Source organism: Orcinus orca, chromosome 3, assembly GCF_937001465.1.
Source record: "Orcinus orca chromosome 3, mOrcOrc1.1, whole genome shotgun sequence".
Taxonomy (NCBI): Eukaryota; Metazoa; Chordata; class Mammalia; order Artiodactyla; family Delphinidae; genus Orcinus; species Orcinus orca.
Genome location: NC_064561.1, coordinates 22,216,184 through 22,242,074, shown reverse-complemented (window position 1 = coordinate 22,242,074; position 25,891 = coordinate 22,216,184). Strand labels below are relative to the sequence as shown.

At 39.7% G+C, this 25,891-nt stretch overlaps 2 protein-coding genes across 5 annotated transcripts in view; both read left to right on the top strand.

Moving 5' to 3' along the window:
- LOC125963841 (UDP-N-acetylglucosamine--peptide N-acetylglucosaminyltransferase 110 kDa subunit-like) overlaps nucleotides 1–25,891 on the top strand; it is a 673,346-nt gene that overhangs the window by 620,383 nt on the left and 27,072 nt on the right. The window lies entirely within an intron of this gene.
- LOC125963839 (UDP-N-acetylglucosamine--peptide N-acetylglucosaminyltransferase 110 kDa subunit-like) overlaps nucleotides 11,005–25,891 on the top strand; it is a 302,450-nt gene continuing 287,563 nt past the window's right edge. The window contains exons 1-5 of one of the 4 annotated variants that reach the window (XM_049707403.1): nucleotides 11,005–14,402; nucleotides 15,883–16,047; nucleotides 19,863–20,083; nucleotides 20,244–20,567; nucleotides 21,188–24,538. In XM_049707403.1, coding sequence (XP_049563360.1) covers nucleotides 11,005–14,145 — 3,141 coding nt within the window. In that variant the 3' untranslated portion in view covers nucleotides 14,146–14,402; nucleotides 15,883–16,047; nucleotides 19,863–20,083; nucleotides 20,244–20,567; nucleotides 21,188–24,538. Of the gene's footprint in view, nucleotides 14,702–15,132; nucleotides 15,178–15,882; nucleotides 16,048–19,862; nucleotides 20,084–20,243; nucleotides 24,539–25,891 lie in introns of those variants that run through there. The other 3 variants (XM_049707402.1, XM_049707401.1, XM_049707404.1) reach the window with 3 other exon arrangements.

Sequence of the window (25,891 nt, the reverse complement as noted above, 5' to 3'; positions counted from 1 at the left end):
AGGAGGAAGGGTACTGCTAAGCCCATCACAGTATAATCCTTTTAAATGTCCCTTTCAAGGTTGTCTCCACTCAACACTGAGTATAGGAAAACTTCCCATCAGGCAGAAACACTGGCTGCGCAATGATTGACCAAGAAATTAACACACTAATGAATAAATGATGCTAATTTATTTCTATCCCTGACAACGGGAAACAGCACACACTCTGTGTCAATGGTATGTCCTCTTTCCCACTTTTCTAAATGGTCAATTATGTTTTTCCCTTCATTGCTTTATATCATGTGTGGCAGGCATGATGGGAAATGGCTACCAATGGTTCTGTTATTGATTTCTACCTTCATTTCACTGTGGCTAAAGAAGATACTTTGTATGATTTCAGTTTCTTAACAATGTATTGGTACTTGTATTGTGGCATAACATATGGTCTTTCCTGGAGAATGTTCCATGTGTACTTGAGAAAAATGTGTATTCTGCTGTTGTTGAGTGGAGTGATCTATATATGGCTGTTAGGTTTAGTTGGTTAAATGTGTTATTCAGTCCCCCTACCTCTCTACTGATCTTCTGTCTAGATGTGTTATCCATTATTGAAAGCAAGGTATTGATCTCCAACTATTATTTTAGAACTATCTATTTCTTCCTTCAATTTTGTCAATGTCTGCTTCACATATTTGGGGGATGTTTGGTACATATATGTTTATAGTTGTTATATCTTCTTGATAGATTGAACTTGTTATCAACATATAGTGGCCTCCTTTTCCTCTTGTGATAGTTTTTGATTTAAAGTTTATTTTGTGTGATATTAACATAGCCATCCCAGATCTATCTTCCTTCCTTCCTTCCTTCCTTCCTTCCTTCCTTCCTTCCTTCCTTCCTTCCTTTTTCTTTCTCTCTCTTTATTTCTTTTTGTTACTATTTGCATGGGATATTTTATTCTGTGCTTTAACTTTCAACCAACTTGTGTCTCTTGAAATCAAGTGAGTTTTTTGCAGACAGCATATACTTGGATTATGGATGTTTTTAAAGTCCATTCTGCCAATATTTATCGTTTTATTGGACAGCTTAATCCATTTTTTCAAAAATTACTGATGAGGAAGAACTTAATTCTGTCTGTTTCCTGGCTGTTTTCTGTATGTCTTATGCATTTTTTGCCCCTCATTTACTCCATTACTGACTTCTTCTGTGCTTAGCCGATTTTGTTGTAGTGAACTCTTGATTCCTTTTTCATTTCTTTTTGCATATAGTCTATTGATATTTTCTTTGTGGTTATCAAGAAGATTACATTTACCCTTCTAAAGTTCAACCAATATCATTTGAATTGGAACCAACTTCAAGAGCACACAGAAACTCTGTTCCTCTACAGTTCCATTCCTCCTCCTTACATTATTGTTGTCACAAATTACACCTTTATACTTTGTGAGCCCAATAACATGGATTTATGATTATTTTATGCATTTGTTTTTTCAATCATGTAAGAAATGAAAACTAGCGTTACAAGCCAGTAGCACAATACTGGCTTTAGTATCTGCCCATGGAGATTTCTATTTCTTTATACACCTTCGAGTTGCTGTCTAGTGTCCTCTCATTTCAAGCTGAAGGTTCAATTTAGCATTTGTCATAGGGCAGTGTTAGGAAGTTGTAAAACAAACGCCCTCAGCCTTTGTTCATCTGGGAATGTGTTAATTTCTCCCTAAGTTTTGAAACCAGTTTGGGCAAATATAGAATTCTTGGTGGACAATTTTTTTCCTTCAGCACTTTAAATATATATGTCTGGCCTCTTGCTTCCGTGGTTTCAGATAGGAAATTAGCTATGAATCTTTTTGAGGATCCCTGCTTTGTAACAAATTTGTTTTTTCTTTCTCCTTTGGGAGTAAAGATTCTTTCTCTGTCTTTTGGCATCTGAGAGTTTGATTATATTGTTTCTTGTTGTGGCGTTCCTTGAGTTTCTCTTAGTCCTGAAATCAGGCAAAGATTTACAGCAACCAAACACATACTGAACCAGGGAAGAGGCAATTTGAAAATGGCAGGAAAGCTTTGTGGCATTTTTACTTGCCCTTGCCCCATCTACTGTTAGTGTAGTGGTGGTCTTAAAGTGGTGGGGTCTTAATGCAGTGATAGTCTTAAAGTAGCAGCAGACCATTCCTAGTATGGGACCCTCAATCCTGCTTCAGGAGGGAGCAGAAGAGACCATACTCTCGGATTATTATGTGTATCTGTTCTAACCTGTCTGGGAGCTACCTGAAGGACTGACACAAGATGCTTATCTCTGTCTTAGCTAACCTGGAACACAGTCTGGAAAAGCAGCGGTCATTGCTCAAAAAAAGTGCAAGGTGAACTAACAAAGCACAGATGGCTGGGGCAGAAGACTGTGCATTGAAATACAATAGACCACATAAGATGCAGGAGCAAAAGTTGGGGGAGATTCTTTGGGAACTTAGAACATACAAAAAGTACACATGTGTCCAGAGAAATTAAGAAAGCCACATGCATACTCAAGATAAGATGCATGTTCTGAAAACACCAGAGGAGTCTCTAAGCTTTTACCATGGGCTGAGCCCTGAACTCAGTGCAGGTCAGCTAAATGTTGAAGGAGTGATCCAGCAATCTGCACAATGGGGAGAGGTGTGTGGTTTTGAGTGTGCATGTGGATGTGCTTGTGTATATTTGTTTTTGTTTGTCTTAGGTGCAGGAATTCAAGGACATCTCTGTCAAAACATTAGCTAAACATGAACTAAAGGAACAGAGACTTCAGTGCCTACGTACGATAAGGAGTACACTCATTGCAAAACTAGTTTGGAAAGGTCCCTAAACAAACAGACTACTACAGCCTTCAAAAATCAAAAGCCCAGAAAACCCTGGGAAAGTGGGAGAATCTGATTTCCATAGACACCACATTATAATATTTGAAAGCCAAATGTTCAACCAAAAAACTCACAAGGTATACAAAGACATGGAAAAGTATGGTCCATTTAAGAAAACAAATTAATTGATGAAACCATCCCTAAGGAAGCCCAGACTTTTCTCCATTGCATATTCTTGCCTCCTTTGTCATAGATTCATTGACCATAAGTGCATGGGTTTCTTTCTGGGCTCTCTATTCTGTTGCAGTGATGGATGTTTTTGTGCCGGTACCATACTGTTTTGATTACTGTAGGTTTGTAGCACAGTCTGAAGCCAGGGAGCATGATTCCTCCAGTTGTGTTCTTCTTTCTCAAGACTGTTTTAGCTATTCAGGATCTTTTGTGTTTCCATACAAACTTTAAAATTATTTGTTCTAGGTCTGTGGAAAATGCCCTTAATATGTTGATACAGACTGCATTGAATCCGTAGATGTCCTTGGGTATGATGGTCATTTTAACAATATTAATTCTTCCAATCCGTGACCATGGTATATCTTTCCAGCTGTTTGTGTCATCTTTCATTTCTTTTATGCGTGTCATATAGTTTCCTGGGTACAGGTCTTTTACCTCCTCAGGCAGGTTTATTCTTATGTATTTTATTCTTTTTTATGTGATTGTAAATGGGATTGTTTCCTTAATTTCTCTTTCTGATAGTTCACTGTGAGTGTATAGAAATACAAAATTTATATATAGAAATCTAGTGTATCCTGAAAATTTACCAAGTTCATGTTTGAGCTCGAATAGTTTTTTGATGGTGTCTTTCAGATTTTCTATGTATCATGCCATCTGCCAACAGTGACAGTTTTACTTTTTCCTTTCCATTTTGGAGTCCTTTTATTTATTTATTTTTTCTTGTCTGATTGCTGTGGCTAGGATTTCCAAAACTCTGTTCAATAAAAGTGGTGAGAGTGGGCATCCTTGTCTTGTTCCTGATCTTAGGGGAAATGCTTTCAGCTTTTCACCATTGAGTATGTTAGCTATGGGCTTGTCATATATGGCCTTTATTATGTTGAGGTATGTTCCCTGTATGCCCACTTTCTGGAGAGTTTTTACCATGAATGGATATTGAATTTTTTCAGAAGCTTTTTCTGCATCTATTGAGATGATCGTATGGTTTTTAGTCTTCAATTTGTTACTGTGATGATAAGAGACCTAAGACAGCTACAGAGGCTAAGTGACCTTTCCTTCCCTGAATGGGTAGGTATCCTTGTTCTGCCTTCTAACTGAGTTAGTATCTGAGTAAACAACTGCCAGGTGTCATTTAGTTCACAATACACTGCTGTGGCAATATAGAAATGAATTTGCCTAAGTCATTTGGCTTTTCTCAATTATAGTAAATGAATATACTGAATGAATACTTCAACGTAAGGAAATGTTCTTAAAAATATATTAATGTAGGCAACTTCAGTGGAGAACTGAAAACAAAACAAAAGATTCAGGTAAAGGGCTGAAATAAAAGTACACTCAGTTGTATCCAGTTTCCTCTTGTAAATCTCTCTTTTTAATTTGAGTGGACAGTCACTTGAGAATATCTGACTTGGGGCTAAGGAAATCTAAGCCTTCTTGGCCACACTGTATTCTCTTATGTCATTTACTAAAGACACCAGGTGGGCTGCTGAAAAAAGAGTGGGAAAAATCAATCCCTCACATCCAAAGGGCGGCTCTTGAAAATATGTGTGTTGTTGTAGTTATTTTGCTCTCTGGCCTCAGAAGTTCTAATCTTAACCTTAGCCCCTCATGGAGAGAGACTTTGTAAACCAATTCCCACATTACTCATTATGTGACCGTTGAAAAAGAGAAACCCAGCTCTTTTCCTGTGCTTTCAACCAGTTATCTTCTGCAAAAATCTGTTTGGATTGTTATACCTTAATCTTGCCTGGCAAGGGACTTATGGGAAGGTTCTTATTGTTTGAAAGTTTGGTGCCAGTATCTGCAAAGAAAGAAGAAAGATGTGTTTATCAAACATCCCAATAGTGAAGGTGTGTGAAAGCAACTTTTGAAAAAGTTAATGTGTCAGAGTTTAGCCGTATGAGTACATTTTATTTTATTCATTGAAAATAAATAATTATCAATGAATCCTTTCTAGATTTTCTAGTTTCCCAAAGTTCCCTGTATTCACATTCTAAGAGGAAAAATGGTATTTTAAGTCACTGCTCTCCACCTTATATTATTTATAATCACTCCTCGTGACTTCTTCCTTCCAAGAAACGTGATCCTGAGAAGTGTCCTTTGTTTGTCTTTGTGGAATAAGTGATGAGGATGCGTCCTGGAGACCTGTGAGATGTTTAACTTGTGGCATAGTGAAACTAGGATGGAGAGTTCTGGAAAGATCTGGAAAGGTGGCTGGTAGAGTGTGGCCAGATGTGGGAGAAGAGAGACGTACAGAGAAAGGGAGAGGAAATTTTCAGAGGGAGAAAATGAAACAAATAATTAAATAAGTTTTGTTGTGTGGTGTGGGATGCAAGCCTTCCTCTCCCCCTTTCCTTCACAATGTCTTTGTTAAAGACTGTGTTTTTCATTAGTTTTACTAAGATAGGATTTGCCGTTTTGTTTGGATACTGAGAATGGACCCATGGAAACAGTTATATTTGGGTTATCTCTGACTGTCTTTAATGAAGAACATAAATATGGGCCCCACTATCTATGCACATGCTATCACCATGCCTTTTTTGTTCTCTGTTCATATATCTAAGTCCTCTTCTTTCTTTACGGTCAATCTCAAATCTCATCTGAAATGTACATTTATTGATAGATTCAACCCATAATGAACTGTCCCTTCTTTGTCCTCCTTAGGCTCTGATTATTTATAAAAACTCATTTTTGAACTTAGAGACTGTCCAATATGATATATTAGTTATTTCACCAGCATATGTTATATCCTCAACACAATTATACACTTTTGTGGGGCTGGGATCATACATTCTGTAATTTTTCTCAGTACTTACACTTACTTTGATAAAAAGCGCATTCATTCATCTAAACATCATTTATTGGGTGTTAATTAAATATCTCAACTCAGTAAATATTGTTTGAATAAATGCATGCATGAATGAGGGAGTATGCAATAGGTAGACTAATGTACCGCCCAATGTGAGAAAACCAAAAACATAAACACAAAAGCAAGCCAAAAAGTGGACGAGGACTTTCTGTAAAATATCCTGCTTTTTGTTGGATGATGCCATGAAAATCAAGATGCTCCTGAAAGGTCTTAATAGCTGACCAAGAATAGTAAACAATTGAAATTCTCTCAGGCTTCTTCAACCCTATCACTGGACACATTTATACCTCTCCGGAATGGTATTAAAAGAAGAGATTAATAAAGCTTTTATAGATGAGTTGATAAATCTCTAAAGATTTAAGTCTTCATTGCCTCCTAGGTTTTCTCTATTTTGGGTTTCCAAAAGATTTCAATAAACCACAAGATAATTAAAAATTAGACATTATCTTTCTTACCTTGATGTTTTTTGATGGTAAACACCTTTTTATTGTCTCCATAGTGCTGCCCAATTTCCACCAGTACAGTACTTAAGTGAATTTGGCTCTGGATGGTGGGATATATAAGATGTAAACGAATTGTTTGTATATGTTTTAGAATTCTTCAAAAGGGCCTGGCCATGGAAATGCATTGAATATTACTTAAATAACTAAAGTAACTTCCTCAGAATTATTATTCTATTCTGGTTAGGATACTATCTGCTCTGGTTTGTTAAAATTTCCCTTTAGAGTGGTTTTAATTTTGTTTCTGATAGGGTCCTAGGATTTATTGCCACACCCATCCTGCATCTGTTTTTCTTTGAATTACTCTCCTTGCAGTTTCTGATTCATACAGGGCCTTACAGGTTAGTGACAACCTGGCCATCACAACGCTGGGAAGGAGAGGCCTACTTTTCAGAGGTGTTGATGTCTTCTGTACCTGAAGGTTTTCAAGAGATATCAATCTTCCTCACCACCGCCCTTGGCCCTCTTAATGGACTAAGCAGTTCCTCATGAAATTTCTGTGGGATATCTGTACCAACTTCTCAATATTGTTCCATCCTGAGTCTAAATTCCTGGCCTCAAGGTAATGTTAGATTTCTAGCTCCAGCCCCTATTTACATAAGGCCTATACTAAGGAACGGAACCCACAGACATCAGTCCGCTCTTCTTTCTCTGGATTTAATTTCTCTGTTACTTTCTGAAACATGCAGGTGTTCCTTTCTTTCTTTTAATCTCAGCTATGTGCTTTTAACTTTTTCAAAATTGACCCAGAATTTACATGTGTCTCCAGTAAGAGTACATTAAATTGAGCTTAGTCTGCTATTCTACTGGCATATTTGAGATCCAGATAATTTGCTAGTTAACTGGATTCAATGACTTGTACATTTCAGGCATCTAAAAATCACCATGTTCTAAATTTCCCTCCTTATAGTTAGTAATTTTCTTGGGAATCTGGATGAGATTAAATGGAATAAAGTTAGTGAGTGGCCCAGGAATGCCTGAAAGTTTGTTTGTCAGAGTGGCCAGGGAAAGTTAAGCAAGGAAGAAAAGCAAATGAAAAACAGAATCACATTATTATGGCTGAGTTTACTCCCAGGATTCCATGCAGAGCTCTCTGTAGAGCTGGGTTGGGTTATAACTTATGCCAGAGCTCTACGTGGGGCTGACACCATCTCATGCCAAGCTCTCAGTTCTGGGCTAACGTCATCTCTGGTCCACTCTGTGGAGTGGAAACTTTGGAGGAATGGCCAATGTGTTCCGCGGTGTAGGAAGAGGGAAATTGTGAATGTGACTTTCTAAATTGTGGAGGAACTAACCACTGTAAATGTGCCTTGAACTATGTTGTTTAATTTGACCAGTCAGATCAATGACTTTCCCCTTGAATGAAATGCTGCTACGTATATGAGCAGAAAAACAAAACTGGTATAAGGAATAGATAGCTAGTGGGAAGCAGCCGCATAGCACAGGGAGATGAGCTCGGTGCTTTGTGACCACCTAAAGGGGTGGGATAGGGAGGGTGGGAGGGAGGGAGATGCAAGAGGGAGGAGATATGGGGACATATGTATAACTGACTTACTTTGTTATAAAGCAGAAACTAACACACCATTGTAAAGCAATTATACTCCAATAAAGATGTTAAAAAAAAAACTGGTATAAGGAGATGGAGAGACTGGGAGTCTTATTTTCCCACCAATTACCTTTGCCTCTGACCATGACCTTCCCTTTGAGTCTCCTAGACCTTGGGGATGATCGCAGCCCCTTGGGTTGGGTGACGGCAACCCCATCTTCACTAGAACCTCTATAGTTAACTTTGATTTTTCCCACTCCGTCTATCCATCCCATGTGTGCAGTCAGACATTTGATCTTGGACTTTTCCTGACAAAATATGCTTGAATATAACCATTTCTTTTCACTCCCACTGCTACTGCTATTGTCACTGCCTTAACTAGGGCTTTATCTTTAAGTTCTTTATATAAATATCTATATATAAATATAATATACAAATAAAATATAATATTAATTCTGATGATTTTAAAGTCTTTTCTTGATAAAGACTTTTCCTGATAAAGATACACAATATGTTATATAAATATTTTTGTATTATCTGTTCTTTTCTTAGAATTTTAGCCATATGATTCTATCTCTTGGTTTGTCTAGAACTTTTTGATTGAATGCTGGCTATTTTATTTGGCTTTTTGTTGTTTTTCTCAGTGGAAACGTTGTTTTGCTTCAAAATATTTTATTTTACCTGGAAGTAGCAAATCTTCAAATTACAATTTTTTAAATGCTTTCAAATATCAATACTATAGGTGTCACAAAATCTAGAAAAATGACATTTAGAAATGAACTACTGCCAGATGTGTCTCTATAAAACTTTTCCCCCACTCTTTTAGCTATATATTCTTTAACTGCCTCCTCATACGACAGTTTATGTATTTTCGAAATCAAATTTTAAGAAATAAACTTTGTAGTTTTTAGACATAGATTTCTTGTAACATGGTTGATTAGAATTTGCTTCTAGTTATTAATAGTTTAGAAAAGTTTATTTCAGCTTCACAATTTATTACTGATAATGTCACATTAATTTTCATTGTTAACTTTTGAGAAAACCTCTAAGGATTACTTCCTCATAAATATTTACTATTATAAATGCATTACTGATTTCAGTACTGCTATAGGTTTGTGCATTACAGGGATTCTGATAAAATACTCATTCACACCATTCCATTACACACATTGTTCATGGAATATATTCATTTATTTATTTATTTATTTATTTATTTATTTTTGGCTGTGTTGGGTCTTCGTTGCTGTGCGCAGGCAGGCTTTCTCTACTTGCACGGAGTGGGGGCTACTCTTCGTTGCGGTGCACAGGCTTCTCATTGCGGTGGCTTCTCTTGTTGCAGAGCACGGGCGCTAGGCACGGAGGCTTCAGTAGTTGTGGCTCGCAGGCTCAGTAGTCGTGGCTCACGGGCTCTAGAGCGCAGGTTCCGTAGTTGTGGCACACCGGCTTAGTTGCTCCGTGGCATGTGGGATCTCCCCAGACCAGGGCTCGAACCCTTGTCCCCTGCATTGGCAGGTGGCTTCTTAACGACGGCGCCATCAGGGAAGCCCCTGGAGTATATTCTTGACAGAAGAAAATTTCCGTTTTGACTAAGCATTGATGAGAACTGAATCTTTGACTTATCTTTCACATGCCTGATGATTGAAATAATTTCCCACAGAATAGCTTCTGGTTTTGTACTTTTCAGTTCTTTTTTTCTTCTTCAAACGCACATGCTTTGAGAGCTGTGAAGTGCAAGACATGGCTATATTGTAAGGTGGTTTTTGTCCTTATGCTTCTGTGTCTTGTGCTAGTTAAGTCAGTAGAGTAGTCAGTATGAGTACTGGAAGTTATTCCTGTAATGGGATAGTATATAGTCAATTACATATGGTGATGTCTGAATATCACATAATAGCCTCACTTAAAACATCTCCTTAGGGCTTCCCTGGTGGCGCAGTGGTTGAGAGTCCACCTGCCGATGCAGGGGGCACGGGTTCGTGCCCCGGTCCTGGAAGATCCCACATGCCGCGGAGCGACTAGGCCCGTGAGCAATGGCCGCTGAGCCTGTGCGTCCAGAGCCTGTGCTCCACAACGGGAGAGGTCACAACAGTGAGAGGTCCGCGAACCACAGAACAAAAGAAAATCTCCTTAGCCAGATTTCAAAAAAGCCTGTGGCCATTCCAATATGATCCAACATAGCGGAATATGATAGAAGGAAAATTGGCAAAGAAAGAGACGCTGGTCTTACCTGATGGAAGTGAAAATATCTCACTTTTGACAATTTTGCAAAAACCTATAATTCCATGAATTAATTTCTAGGGTTCTTCATAGGACCTAAAAAGGAACCCATAGAGTTGTGGAACAACAATAGAAGCTTCTGTGATGAGAAGCCAAGGCACCGCAACAAACAGTAGCCCCCGCTCGCCGCAACTGGAGAAAGTCTACACGCAGCATTGAAGACCCAATGCAGCCAAAATAAAAATAAATAAATAAAAATAAATAAATTTATTTTTAAAAAAGTAATACTCTGGTTTGAGGCATGAGAAGAGAAATTAGCTAATCCTTTCAGAACTTTTAAAATATCAAACTCAGTCTCTAAGATTTTAGCATTATATACAACATTGGTTACTTTTTAGTGGTTTGGGAAGGCCAATTTAAAATTATCTGATCTTACTGTATTGAAATTCACGGCCCTAATGTTTTCCACATTGACTATATGAATGATGAAGTAAAGTCAATCATGTATTTCCTTTCCAACTGGACAGAAAACAAAACTTTAAAAAGTGTTTGGACTACTGACTTCTGATTTCTTCTAAGGCAAGTGTATAGGTAATTTTTATTCCCTGATTAGGAGAAAAATGGTGGAAGAGGGCAGGGTTAAGAATTAAGATTTCAAGAGCGTGAGAGGTAGATGGCCAACCAGAGTTCCTAAGGTTCGGTGCCTGTAACTGTTGCCGCCGCTTAAGCCTGCCAAAGCAGTGGTACGGCTGCTGCCCTCGTATTTGCTACCTCTAGAAACATTCTTGCCAGTAGTGGCGGCAGCGGGACTCAATTACCCCCTTTTCTCACTCTCTCCAGAAGCTCCAGATGGTGTCTTCTGTGGGCAACGTGGCCGACAGCACAGAACCAACGAAACGTATGCTTTCCTTCCAAGGGTTAGCTGAGTTGGTACATCGAGAGTATCAGGCAGGAGATTTTGAGGCAGCTGAGAGACACTGCATGCAGCTGTGGAGACAAGAGCCAGACAATACTGGAGTACTTTTATTACTTTCATCTCTACACTTCCAGTGTCGAAGGCTGGACAGATCTGCCCACTTTAGTACTCTGGCAATTAAACAGAACGCTCTTCTGGCAGAAGCCTATTCGAATTTGGGGAATGTGTACAAGGAAAGAGGGCAGTTGCAGGAAGCAATTGAGCATTACCGGCATGCATTGCATCTCAAACCAGATTTCATCGATGGTTATATTAACCTGGCAGCCGCTTTGGTAGCAGCAGGCGACATGGAAGGGGCAGTACAAGCTTACGTCTCTGCTCTTCAGTGCAATCCTGATTTGTACTGTGTTCGCAGTGACCTGGGGAACCTGCTCAAAGCCCTGGGTCGCTTGGAAGGAGCCAAGGCATGTTATTTGAAAGCAATGGAGACGCAACCGAACTTTGCAGTAGCTTGGAGTAATCTTGGCTGTGTTTTCAATGCACAAGGGGAGATTTGGCTTGCAATTCATCACTTTGAAAAGGCTGTCACGCTTGACCCCAATTTTCTGGATGCTTATATCAATTTAGGAAATGTCTTGAAAGAGGCACGGATTTTTGACAGAGCTGTGGCAGCTTACCTTTGTGCCCTAAGCTTGAGCCCAAATCATGCAGTGGTACATGCCAACCTGGCTTGTGTATACTATGAGCAAGGCCTGATAGATCTGGCAATAGACACCTACAGGCGAGCTATTGAATTGCAACCACATTTCCCTGATGCTTACTGCTACCTAGCCAAGGCTCTGGAAGAGAAGGGCAGTGTTGCCGAAGCAGAAGAGTGTTATAATACAGCTCTGCGGCTGTGTCCCACCCATGCAGACTCTCTGAATGACCTAGCCAATATCAAAGGAGACCAGGGAAACTTTGAAGAGGCAGTTCGCTTGTATTGTAAAGCATTAGAAGTCTTCCCAGAGTTTGCTGTTGCCCATTCAAATTTAGCAAGTGTATTGCAGCAGCAGGGAAAACTGCAGGAAGCTCTGATGCATTATAAGGAGGCTGTTCGAATCAGTCCTACCTTTGCTGATGCCTACTGTAACATGGGAGACATTCTAAAGGAGATGCAGGATGTTCAGGGAGGCTTGCAGTGTTATACTCGTGCCATTCAGATTAACCCTGCACTTGCGGATGCCCACAGCAATCTGGCTTCCATTCACAAGTATTCAGGGAATATTCCAGAAGCAATTGCTTCTTATCGCACTGCTCTGAAGCTTGAACCTGATTTTCCTGACGCTTATTGTGATTTGGCTCATTGCCTGCAGATTGTCTGTGATTGGACAGACTATGATGAGCGAATGAAGAAGTTGGTCAGCATTGTGGCTGACCAGCTGGAGAGGAATCGGTTGCCTTCTGTGCAGCCTCATCATAGTATGCTCTATCCTCTTTCTCATGGCTTCAGGAAGGCTATTGCTGAGAGCCATGGGAACCTCTGCTTGGATGAGATCGGTGTCCTTCATAAACCACCGTACGAACATCCAAAAGACTTGAAGCTCAGTGATGGTCGACTGCGTGTAGGATACGTGAGTTCTGACTTTGGGAATCATCCTACTTCTCATCTTATGCAGTCTATTCCAGGCATGCACAATCCTGATAAATTTGAGGTATTCTGTTATGCCCTGAGCCCAGATGATGGCACAAACTTCCGAGCGAAGGTGATGGCAGAAGCCCATCATTTCATTGATCTTTCTCAGATTCCATGCAATGGGAAAGCAGCTGATCGCATCCATCAAGATGGTATACACATCCTTGTAAATATGAATGGTTATACCAGGGGTGCTCGAAATGAACTCTTTGCTCTCAGGCCAGCTCCTATTCAGGCAATGTGGCTGGGCTACCCTGGGACCAGTGGCGTGCTTTTCATGGATTATATCATCACTGATCAGGAAACTTCACCTGCTGAAGTTGCTGAGCAGTATTCTGAGAAACTGGCTTATATGCCCCATACTTTCTTTATTGGCGATCATGCTAATATGTTCCCTCACCTGAAGAAGAAGGCAGTCATCGATTTTCAGTCCAAAGGGCACATTTATGACAATCGGATTGTGCTGAATGGCATCGACCTCAAAGCATTTCTTGATAGTCTCCCAGATGTGCAGATTGTCAAGATGAAATGTCCTGATGGAGGAGACAACGCAGACAGCAGTAATACGGCTCTTAATATGCCTGTCATTCCTATGAATACTATTGCAGAGGCAGTTATTGAAATGATTAACAGAGGACAAATTCAGATAACAATTAATGGATTCAGTCTTAGCAATGGACTGGCAACTACCCAGATCAACATTAAGGCTGCCACTGGAGAGGAGGTTCCCCGTACCATTATTGTAACCACACGTTCTCAGTACGGGTTACCGGAAGATGCCATTGTGTACTGTAACTTCAATCAGTTATATAAAATTGACCCATCTACTTTGCAGATGTGGGCAAATATTCTGAAGCGTGTTCCCAATAGTGTACTGTGGCTGTTGCGTTTTCCAGCAGTAGGAGAACCTAATATTCAACAGTATGCACAAAATATGGGCCTTCCCCAGAACCGTATCATTTTTTCACCTGTTGCTCCTAAAGAGGAACATGTTCGGAGAGGCCAGCTGGCTGATGTCTGCTTGGACACGCCACTCTGTAATGGACACACCACAGGGATGGATATCCTTTGGTCAGGGACACCCGTGGTGACTATGCCAGGAGAGACTCTTGCTTCCCGAGTTGCAGCTTCCCAGCTCACTTGTTTAGGCTGTCTTGAGCTTATTGCTCAAAATAGACAAGAATATGAAGACATAGCTGTGAAAGTGGGAACTGATCTAGAATACCTGAAGAAAATTCGTGGCAAAGTCTGGAAGCAGAGAACATCTAGCCCTCTGTTCAACACCAAACAATACACGATGGACCTAGAGAGGCTCTATCTACAGATGTGGGTGCATTACGCAGCTGGCAACAAACCTGATCACATGATTAAGCCTGTTGAAGTCACTGAGTCGGCCTAAATAATGACTGTGTGCACAGGAGAATTACCCTGTACCTGAGCCTCAACCTTCTGGGGGAAAGGGAACTACTTTTTCCTTATCTGTACAATACCATGCTGCAGATGGGTGACAGACAATGATAAGAAATAGCACAGCCAGACTTGCTTCCTACATGATCATGATCATGATAGGGAGAGACACAAGAGATGGGAAACTGCTGTTCCACAAGGAGTCTCCATAGAATTTTGCAGCAGCCAGGTGTCTGGAAGGTCTGGAAGGTAAGTCTGGAAGGTCTGATCTCCCTTGGTCTTCCATGGGATGGATGGTTAGTGTGGAAGGGAGATAGAGATTGCCCAGCCGTTTTGTGATTATCATGGATTGATTGAGTCTTCTGAATTAATATTTTTCTTTATATTTTGGGTATTGGAGCTTTTAAAAATGTTTGGTTTCAGGTATTTTTATTCATGTGAAGTGTGTATGATTCTCTTGAGATAAGCTTTTAAGCTAAAATATTCCTTGTTTTAGTTTCTGAACTCTACAGATAAATGGGGACTTTGCTGGTGTAGTCTTTTTATAGGTTTTGTAAACCACTTGAGCTTATATCAGTCATTTTAGTGTCTGACATAATGTTCGGAACTATCAGTGCTTTGTTGGTTTATAGATGACGGCTTAAATTCTTTTCCTGGTCCGTTTCGTTCTTCCCTTCCCCCCACTTTAAAAATTCTCCTGTAACTTGACTAACAAAAAAACAAGTCTGATTCAAAACCTCCCAGAGTGTTTCTCTTAACCGCATCATCTGGTGCCAAATGAAGATTCTTAGGAGTGATTATTAATTCTGAAGGGCACAGTTGTGGTACTGTCACTGATGATAATAATAATGGATTTTTGGCCTAGAGTTTTGACGTATTTAACCAGTTTTTTACCGTTGACTGCCCCTCTATGCTGCTTCCAAAAGTGATAGTGTGTGTTAAGATTTTTACTTTCATTTCTAATGTTTGTTTGTTTTAGTGAGTCCTGTTCTTCCTTTTTCTTTCAGCAGAAATGAAATCCCAGGTAAGTATAAGTATTCAAATATTTGATCAGTAAGTCACAGTTATCTCCAGTACATTAAATAACTTTCATCAAAAAACATGTTATAGGTAAAAAGCTCTGAAGGACCAGCTATGTATATGATAATTATGTTTCAGACCTTCTAGGGTATTATATATAATAACTTGTCTTCTGGACGTGGTCTTGAAGTCTTTATGGATTCAGTCTCAGTAGTAGCGAACTGCACTGCTACTTGGTTTGGAGTACAAATTAGACTTTAGCCCTCCTGGAGGTTGAGTTTTTGGTATTGAAAACCATAGGAATGAAATTATTGTATTTCAACAAAGGATCGAGGGCTTGAGGCTTAAACAAGGCAACATACGTGTGGGAAACAGTCAGCCTTGAGGGCAGGTAAGGACATGCCAGGCATGCGGCCGCTGCTCGAAGGGACTGTCCCTACTTGTTCCCCTCCTTGTTCCATTCCATGGGAGATAAATCACCAGGGCCCAGAGATCAGAAAGAATGTAAAATGAGACAAGCAAAGCTGTCTCCCCCCTGCACGTGCAGGTTATTTTTGATGCTTCTAGGTTTATGGGTTTCCTCCCAGGGAAGTTTATCTTGAGCCGAGACAGTCTGTAGATAATGTAAACCACCATCTGGCAACCTTCCGATTTCTAGTCTAGATAATCTGCAACTGTAGCATAATACAATGTGCCTTGCAACCATCAGTTGTCTTGGTCCTTCTGACCCCACCCGTCGGTGCTACTTCAGTTCCTTACCCCTTCCCTTCTGACCCTGGGCGGTGAGATCCTCTTTCTCCGGCTGGTCCGCGGCAAGTGGCACTCGAACAGGGACCTGAAGCGTGAAGGCAATTAAAAGAAAAAGAAAGTGCAGGTAAGAGAACCCTTATGCAAAATATGTGTGGCCACCAGTAAAAGTGAAACGAATAGAGCCATGAGGCAATAGTCAGAAGTAAAATAAGATGGGGCAAAAGGGCTCAAAGATGTATGAATTATTTGCTCAGGTTTTACTTTTGATGCTTAAAGCTCGGGGTAATAAAGTTTCTGAACTTTATTGTTGACTGAATTTTTACAGCATATCCATGGTGTATCTCCCTGGTTTCCTGATGGTGGCTCTGGTGACAGAAATCTGGCAGAAAGTTGGAGAAGATTTAAAAAATTATTACGAGTCTCGAGGGCCTACTCATACTCCTGTTGTTACATATAGTTTGTGGAATCTGATAAAAATATGTTTAGATGCTTCTCATGATAGTGTTGATTTGAATGTAAAGTCAGAAAAACATAAGCCTCTGACAGAAGGAGAGACTGTATTAACTACTGTGTCGCCACTTCCTAAACCGAAAGAGCTAATTAATTTCAATAGTTTAGATGAAGAGGAACATTTTGACTTAACAGATGAGGCTTGTAAACATAAAAGAGAGAACTATCCTGAGGATGGTTTTCTAATGGCTGTGATAGATAAGTCAGTGAAAAAGCTGCAGGTTAATAAGGACTGTCTTCCTCAAAAATCTACGTCTGTAAAAATGCTGAGTCCCTTGCAGCGCGCTGTACAAGGAGCAATAAAACGAGGAGAAGATCCTATTTTCTGTTGTCCCGTCATAGAAAGACCTGGTCCTAATAATCCTCAACAAGCTACTAGGGAGCATCAGGCTCTCCCTTTGAAAGTTTTGAAAGATTGAAAATCTGCCTGTGCTCAATATGGGCCCACTGCTCCTTTTACTACTGCTATGGTTGACAGGAGAAGCTCTTCCCCCCGCTGATTGGAAGTCTATTGCACGAGCTTGTTTAAATGGTGGAGATTATTTAATATGGAAGTTTGATTTTTATGAACGGGCTGCTGAACAAGCAGAAAAGAATGCTGCCCATAATATTCCAGTTGATTATCATATGCTGATTGGGGAAGGACAATATCTTTCTTTACAAGATCAATTAACTTATCCCTTTGTTGCTTATCCTCAAATAAATCATTTGGCATTACAAGCCTGGAGGAAATGTCCTTCTACACACAAAACTGAAGATCTTTCAAAACTTAGACAGGGACCTGATGAACCATACGCTGATTTTGTAGATAGGTTGTCACAGGCGGTGGGGAGACTCATTGTGGACAGACTCACTGGTACAATTGTAGTTAAGCAACTTGCTTTTGAAAATGCTAATAATGAGTGTCAGGCTGCGATTCGACCTTGGAGAAAACGGGGAACATTGGAGGCTTATATTCGCCTTTGTGCAGGCATTGGGCCTACTTATATACAGGGTGCTGCTGTGGCTGCAGCATTAACTAAAGTGGGGTTTAAAAACAATCAAAAGAAAACAAAGACTTGTTTTAAATGCGGAAAGGGCAGGTCCTTTTGCTAGAGAATGTAGATCTTTTAATTCTAACCCTAGTCCTTCCTTCCCTACTCAGAAACCTCCAGATGGTCAGAAAATCCCTGGTTTATGCCCTACATGCAATAGGGGAAAACATTGGGCACAAGATTGTTGCTCAGTGGCCCACAAGGATGGGCCACCACTGTCGGGGAACTCCTCCCGGGGCCTTCCCCGGCCCCAACAAATAATAAGGGCAATGTCTGTGTATCCTCCTCAAATTATCAATCAGACATTAACCAAAAACAAAAACATACAATATCCTCGCTCTCCAGAGCAACACCAGGAAGCGCAGGACTGGAGCTCAGTACCTCCGCCCGATATGTATTAACTCCTGAAATGGGTCCTCAGGCCCTCTCTACGGGCATCTGTGGACCTTTACCCAAGGGTTTGATGGGACTATTATTGGGAAGAAGTAGTGTCGCCGTGAAAGGTTTAACTGTTATGCCAGGAGTCATAGATTCTGACTACGAAGGAGAAATAAAAGTCATGGCACAAACTATTAAAAATATAATAACTATTTCTCCTGGTGATAAAATTGCACAATTGCTACTTTTGCCCTTTGTACCTCATGGACAAATTTTACAACATCAAAAGAGAGAAACAAAGGCTTTTGGATCGTCTAATGCTGCCTACTGGATTCAGAAGATAGGGAAAGAACGTCCAGAAATGAAATGAACCATTAATGGAAAGGTTTTTTCAGGTTTGTTAGACACTGGAGCTGATGTCTCTGTTATGACGCAGGTACACTGGCCTAAACGTTGGCCCATTAGTCCTACTATTACAGAACTTCACGGAATAGGACAAAGTTCTTCTCCTATGCAAAGTAGTCAGTTTTTTTTTATGGCAAGATAGTGAGGGCCATTCAGGATATTTCCAGCCTCATGTTTTGCCTGGGCTGCCTTTAAACCTCTGGGGCCGAGATACATTAAAAGAAATGGGAGTATTACTTTATAGTCCAAACTCTCAAGTCTCTAATATGATGTTGGATCAAGGATTTCTTCCCACAAAAGGGCTGGGAACAAATCAACAAGGAACTGTCAGTCCTATTGATGTGAAAATAAAAAATGATAGACAAGGTTTGGGTTTTTCTTAGGCGCCTTGGATTCTCCACTCACTGCTGATCCAATTATTTGGCTGACTGATGACCCTGTATGGGTGGACCAATGGCCCCTCACAAAGGAGAAATGAGAAGCTGCAGAACAATTAGTACTGGAACAATTAGGGCATTTAGAAATTTCCAGTAGTCCTTGGAATACTCCTATTTTTATTATCAAGAAAAAAATCTGGAAAATATAGGTTATTACAGGATCTAAGAGCTGTTAATAAAACTATGCTAATAATGGGAGCTCTTCAACCAGGCCTACCCTCTCCAACAGCCATACCACACAGTAATCATCTTTTAGTTATAGATTTAAAAGATTGTTTTTTCACTATTCCTTTGTTTCCTGAAGATAGAAAACATTTTGCTTTTAGCTTGCCTTCCTTAAATTTTAAGGAACCCATGAGGAGATTTCAATGGAAAGTATTGCCTCAGGGCATGGCAAATAGTCCTACATTATGCCAAAAATATGTGGCTCAGGCCTTGACTCCTGTGAGAAAAAGGTTTCCATCGTTATATCTCATACATTATATGGATGATATACTTTTAGCCACTGATAATATTTCTTTATTAGAGACTGCTTTTCAATTTTTACAACAGTCCTTACAATCATTTGGCTTGGTCATTGCCTCAAAAAAAATTCAAAGACAATCTCCATTTTTTATATTTGGGAAAATATATTGATAACACTACTATTAGGCCTCAAAAACTGCAAATTCGAGTTGATAATTTAAAAACATGAAATGCTTTTCAAAAATTACTTGGAGATATTAATTGGCTAAGGCCTTCCTTAAAACTTACTACTGCTCAATTACAGCCTTTGTTTGATATTCTTAAAGGTGATTCAGATCCTTCTTCTTCACGCTCTATGACTCCAGAAGGATTTCAAGCTTTACAAATAGTCAGTAGATCTATCAGTTCTACACAATTAACTAGAATTCATACTCACCTTCCAATTTTCTTAATAATTTGTCCAACTCCTCATGTGACTACTGCCGTCTTATGGCAAACTGTTGGAATTATTGAATAGATTCATATGAAAACTACACCCTCTAAAGTTATTAACCCTTATTATGAACTTATTAGTAATTTAATAATGCAAGGTAGAACTAGATGCTTACAACCTATAAGTATAGAACCTTCTCAAATTATTATCCCTTATTCAGTTAGTCAACAAAATTGGCTTTTTCAACATAGTAATGAATGGGGTCTTGCTCTTGCAGGATTTTCAGGTACCTTGGAACGCCATTACCCTGCTGATAAATTGATCCAATTCAGCAAACTTAACTCATATCTTTCCTTCTATAATTAGGCAACAGCCTGTTCCTCATGTACCTTTGGTTTTTACGGACGGTTCTTCTTCAGGAGTGGCTACTGTAATCATTGACCACAGAACAGACCTCGTTAAAGAAACTTCCTTGACTTCAGCTCAACGTGTTGAACTGTATGCTGTCATTATGTCTTTTAAACATTTGCCTTCTATATCTTTTAATTTGTTTTCTGATAGTAAATATCTTATTAGCTTGTGATTTCTTCTGGAGACTGCGACCATAGGACATACTAATGACCCTGAATTATCATCCTCTTTTTGTTTGCTTCAACAGCTTATTCGTTCCCATGATGGTCCTGTTGCAGGTCTGTATATCCGTGCTCATTCTAACTTGCCTGGTCCATTGACTAAACTTAATGCGACTGCAGATGTTTTAACTCGATCTAAACGTGATCTTTATCCTGTACATTTTCCTCCCAAGAATAGAGTTGAAGTTACTCCTCCTCCTCAATCTCTTTTCCCTAAAGCAGGACAGGTCCCAATTTACCGTACTCCTCCTTTCCGTTCGTCATGCTGTCAAGAATGGCTAATGTACTGCATTCATTATCTTCATACTCTTGATACTCATGGTCCATGTCCTGGACACCCTCATATTATGGTAAGTTATGATCAAACTGCTTCACAAGCAGCACAGCCGTTGCACGCTTTACACCGTCAGTCGGCGGCTACATTACACACACAATTTTCCCTTACTGGTGAAGCCGCCCCACAAATTGTTAAGCAGTGCCCACAATGCTTACCTCACCTTCCTGTTCCACATTATGTTGTTAATCCTCGTGGATTATTACCTAGACATGTATGGCAAATGGATGTTACTCGTATCCCGTCTTTTGGGAAATTACAGTTTGTTCATGTCACTATCGATACTTATTCTGGTTTCCTCTGTGCTACAGCACAGACCGGAGAAGCTACTAAACATGTTATCACTCATTTATTACACTGTTTTGCTTTCATGAACCTTCCCAAAATTATTAAAACAGATAATGGGCCCGCTGCTTTTGCAACATTTTGTAATTCATTACAAAATTACCCATATTACAGGCATTCCATATAACCCTCAAGGACAACGTATTATAGAACGTGCAAATAGATCTTTAAAGCTAACTATTGAAAAAATAAAAAGGGGGGAATTGTATAGAACAACGCCACATAACCTTATAAATCATGCTCTGTTTATTTTAAATGTTCTCACTGTTGACAAATTTGGCTGCTCTGCAGGGGGAAGGTTGGTGGCTGAGCCAAGATTGGCCTCTCAATCTCCGGAGGTCCTCTGGAAAGATCCGTTAACCAGCACTTGGCGTGGTCCTGATCCTGTGTTGATTTGGGGACGTGGTCACGTGTGTATCTTTCCCAGATCAGTGCCTGGACCTTGCTGGCTTCCTGAGCGCTTAGTCAAGCAAATAGATGGCTCGCCACAGCTCACCTAGTTCAGAAGATGAAGAAGCTCTGCACCTCTCCGGAAAATTTGACAGTGTTGATTCAGAAAAAGAAGAAGAAGAGGAGAGCACTTGCCAGGACGACTCAAAGGAGTGATGTTCCAACTTGGGGACAAATTAAACAACTGGTTTCATGAGCTCAAGAGTCAGTGAAACAACAGAATAATCCTGTTACACCTGTAACTTTATTTTTGGTTATGTTGGCAACCATTTCATGTGTTCCCTCTGTTAATGCAGCAACTTACTGGGCCTATGTACCTGATCCTCCACTATTACAACCCATATCTTGGTCTGAAGCAGAGTTTCCTGTATTTTACAATGATAACTGTTTATGGGCCTCTTATTGGGAATATAAAAGAAATCAATATGTCTGTAAATTATACTAACTGGTTTAGTACCCATCCTGTCTGTCTTAGCCCATTGAATCTGGAAACTGGATGTGTAAAGGCTATTAGTTATGAGCATACAGATGTTTATGAGGGAACGGATCAATCAATTAGTTTGTCAGGCTCTCCAGGCATCCTTCGTTTTACAGGAACCAACATTACTCTTACATGCCCGGCTACCAGCCGACGAGAGGATCTTAAGGATACCATCATTTGGTATAAAATGGGCAAGCTATTAATATTAGAGGTCAAATCTCATACGCCTCACCACTTAGGGATTCCGCTATTACTATAGCCAAGGTTACAGGTGAAGATTCAGGAAATTATTTCTGTATGAAGCGTTTACTTGGAGGACAAGGGATACTTATAGCTGGACGTAAGGTTACTATGCTTAACAGAAAATCAAAAAATCAATTGCCTCGCCTTACGACCGTTAACTTTCCTGGATCCAATTTTGAACATTGCAATGCATCTTGGAATAATAACCAAATATGGTGTACTATAGATTATACCAAGGTGTCAATTCTTATCTCTTCTTTTCCCATCATAGATAGGTTTATCACATTTCAAAAGAACTGGGATATATGGAAACTAGCTCTAACTTATTCCAATACACCTGTTATAACTTGTGTTGCTCCTCCATATACACGTTTGTGTGGTTCTATTAACATTGGTAATTCTTCCAAAGGAGGATATAATATTAGCTGTGTTAATTGTATTTTTAGCAGTTGTATGTTCCCTTCTGCAGGAACGCAATCTGTGCTTATACTAAAGCAACCCATGTATGTTATGGTGCCTGTACATCTGAGAGAACCTTGGTATGAAGATACTGGAGTACAGGCATGGGTGGAACTCTCTAAAGCCTTGCAGAGGAGACGCTTTCTTGGGTGGCTAATAGTAAGTTTACTTGCGTCGGCTGCTGTGTCTGCTACTGTGGCTACTGCCGGTCTTGCTCTTTCACAGAGTATTAATCATGCTCACTTTGCTAATCAGTTATCTCAACATACCAGTCTTGCTTTATCTTTACAAAGTCACATAGATTTACGGATTAATAACAAGTTAGATGAATTTAAAAACGCAATTTTGGGGATTGGAGATCAGATGACAGCATTAAAATTGAGGATGCGTTTAGCTTGTCATGCAAAGTATACATGGATGTGTGTTACTCCTTAAAAGTACAGTGACTGTATTTGGGAATGGGAAAAAGTAAAAATGCATCTGCTGAGTGTTTGGTCAGATAATAATATTAGTCTTGATCTTAAGAAATTAAATGCTGAAATTCAGGATATACAAAATACACATCTTGATGATGTTTCGCCAGAAGATGTAATTCAAACTTTACTGGATCATTTAAAGTGGTTAAACCCTCAGTCTTGGATTACTGGAAGGTTGTCAGGATTTATTACCCTGGCCATAATTTGCCTATTATTGATAATAATCTTCTCATGTCTGTTTCGTATCCTCATGCAACAGTACACTACTCTCGGCACTAAACTTCATGGAATTATTTTGCAGCAAAAGTTAAAAAATAAAAAAGACCTGTGGGAAGCAGTCAGCCTTGAGAGCAGGTAAGGACATGCCAGGCATGCCGCCGCTGCTCGAAGGGACTGTCCCTACTTGTTCCCCTCCTTGTTCCATTCCATGGGAGATAAATCATAGGGCCCAGAGATCAGAAAGAATGTAAAATGAGACAAGCAAAGCTGTCTTCCCCCTGCACATGCAGGTTATTTTTGATGCTTCTGGGTTTATGGGTTTCCTCCCAGGGAAGTTAACCTTGAGCCGAGACAGTCTGTAGGTAATGTAAACCACCATCTGGCAACCTTCCTTTTTCTAGTCTAGATAATCTGCAACTGTAGCGCAGTAAAATTTGCCTTGCAACCATCAATTGTCTTGGTCCTTCTGACCCCATTCGTCGGTGCTACTTCAGTTCCTTACCCCTTCCCTTCTGACCCTGGGCGGTGAAATCCTCTTTCTCCGGCTGGTCCGCGGCACACATGAATATATGTTTTTGTCTTGCTGTACTGCACCTGTGCTGTCTAGTAACAGATATTTTGTCTGCTAGTAGTGTTCTAGATTATGTCTTTCCAAAGCGCTGAGGCAGTGCACCTGTTCTGTAGTTGCAGCTGATGCCTGAATGTAGCCTAGCTGACAAATTATTGATTAATAAGAACTTGAATTTCTCAAAGATTTGTACTGTTAACCAAAATCTGAGCAAGGAGTCTCAAATGTAATTCTTAGCCAGAATTACATGTTAATGAACCATTTAACAGTGTGAATCAAGGAACATCAGTGTAAGGATTTCTTTTAATTTATTTTTTACCTGCTTGAAATATCAGTTAAAGTTTGCCAGCTTGGTTGCAGATGAACGGACGTTGGAAGTTCACCAAACTACTTAATGTGGGATAGGATAATAGACTTCCAGCGCCCTCAAGGCTGTGACCTTGCAGCCATTTTACATAGCACATCCTCCTCCTATAGGGATGAACCTTTCCCTGGCCCGAAAAGTAGCAGCTCTGTTGAAGCTTTGCTTATTGTAACAGGATTTTGTTTCCAGGTTACATGTCTGTGGAAGACTTAATTCTGAATAGAGATATAGATATTACTGGAAACTAATTGTTTTTTCTATTATACTCTGATTTATCAAAAAAGTAAAACATTTAAACTGTGCTACAGAAATTCAGAAGTTGTCTTGCAATCTTTAAACAATAAATGAATGAGTTGCCCTTAAAAAAAAAAAAAAGGATTAAGCAGTTAAGCTGTTGGTCCCACATCAGACAAATTTTCCTATACCTTCTGTCAATATTGTTAACAGAGACTGTTATTTTATTAATCCTTATGATCCCGTGATTCTTTCTTTCATGTTTCAGGGCACAGCAGGTGAGAGAGTAGATTTGTTAAGCTGGGTGGGTTTATCCTTCTTTTATGCGTTCATTCAATTTTATGTTCATTTACTTATTGTACACACATGGCAATAGAAGCTGCTAAAGCAATCATTGCTATTCTGCAAAACAACAAGGCACAGAAGCAGATGTCTTATTTCTGAGATTTCTCCCCCCAGGATTATTATGATTAAAGATCCTTTCCCCCCACTCCCTGGAGAGGACAAGGGGCTGCTCGCTGGAGGTTTTTTAATGACTTGGGGAAAGGCTCAAATATCCCCCCATTATGGTAATCCACCCCAGGGGCAAACCACACAAGAATATTATGAATTTATTTTATTGTTCTATCCTTGCAAAGGTAATACTCAGCTCATTAGAATATGAAAACTATACTGTCAAATTTCAGAATTACATGGATGAAGAAAATCACCAGTGGCATCATATCACGTGTGTTATAGTTGTATTTACTATATTGACTATATTAACTATGTTGTGTTAACAATATATTGTATAACTATATATTGAAAAGGCAAAATGCTGTAACTTATTTCAGAAAAAATAATTATGTTGGCAAACCCCAAATTGTGCACTGTAGACAGGTCCTAGGAAAAGAAGATTTAATTCATAGTGGACAAGAGGTTAGCTTCTGTTTTCAGCCATGTGCTATTTCAAGAATTAAACGTCATGAATAATACAGGATATAAGAGGAATAGTCTAAAGACGGAAAAGCACATTTTGATTAGGAAAGAGAATTTAAGGCTTAAGTCTTTTTTTTTTAAGGAAAACTGCCTTATTACTATGAGATAAGAAAATTGTTTCCTTCTTTTCTTCCTTGCTTTCTTCTTTTTCTTTTTTTTAACCTTTTTAATTTTGGATATTTGACCTCTAAGCTGAGATGACTGAAAATGCCTCCTCTGGGCATCAACATTTTTGAAAGACTTTTTCCCCCTCCCTAAGGGCTATTTGTCTCTTGGAGGCATTGCCTACATTACTCACCAAGTGGCAAGCATTTGTCCTTGCACTAAATGCTGACATCTCCTGATAAGAGGGAAGCTGCAAAGTAGAAGAATTGAAGGTCAATATGTTGATAGTGGTCTCAAGAGCATTGACGTACATTTGTGTATTGGGGAAGGGGAGAGAAGCTTGAGAGTGGGCCAGTGGGGAGGGGTAAATATTTTGTGATGCTGTCTACCTATGGGCTTATAAAGTTTACAGCTGCAT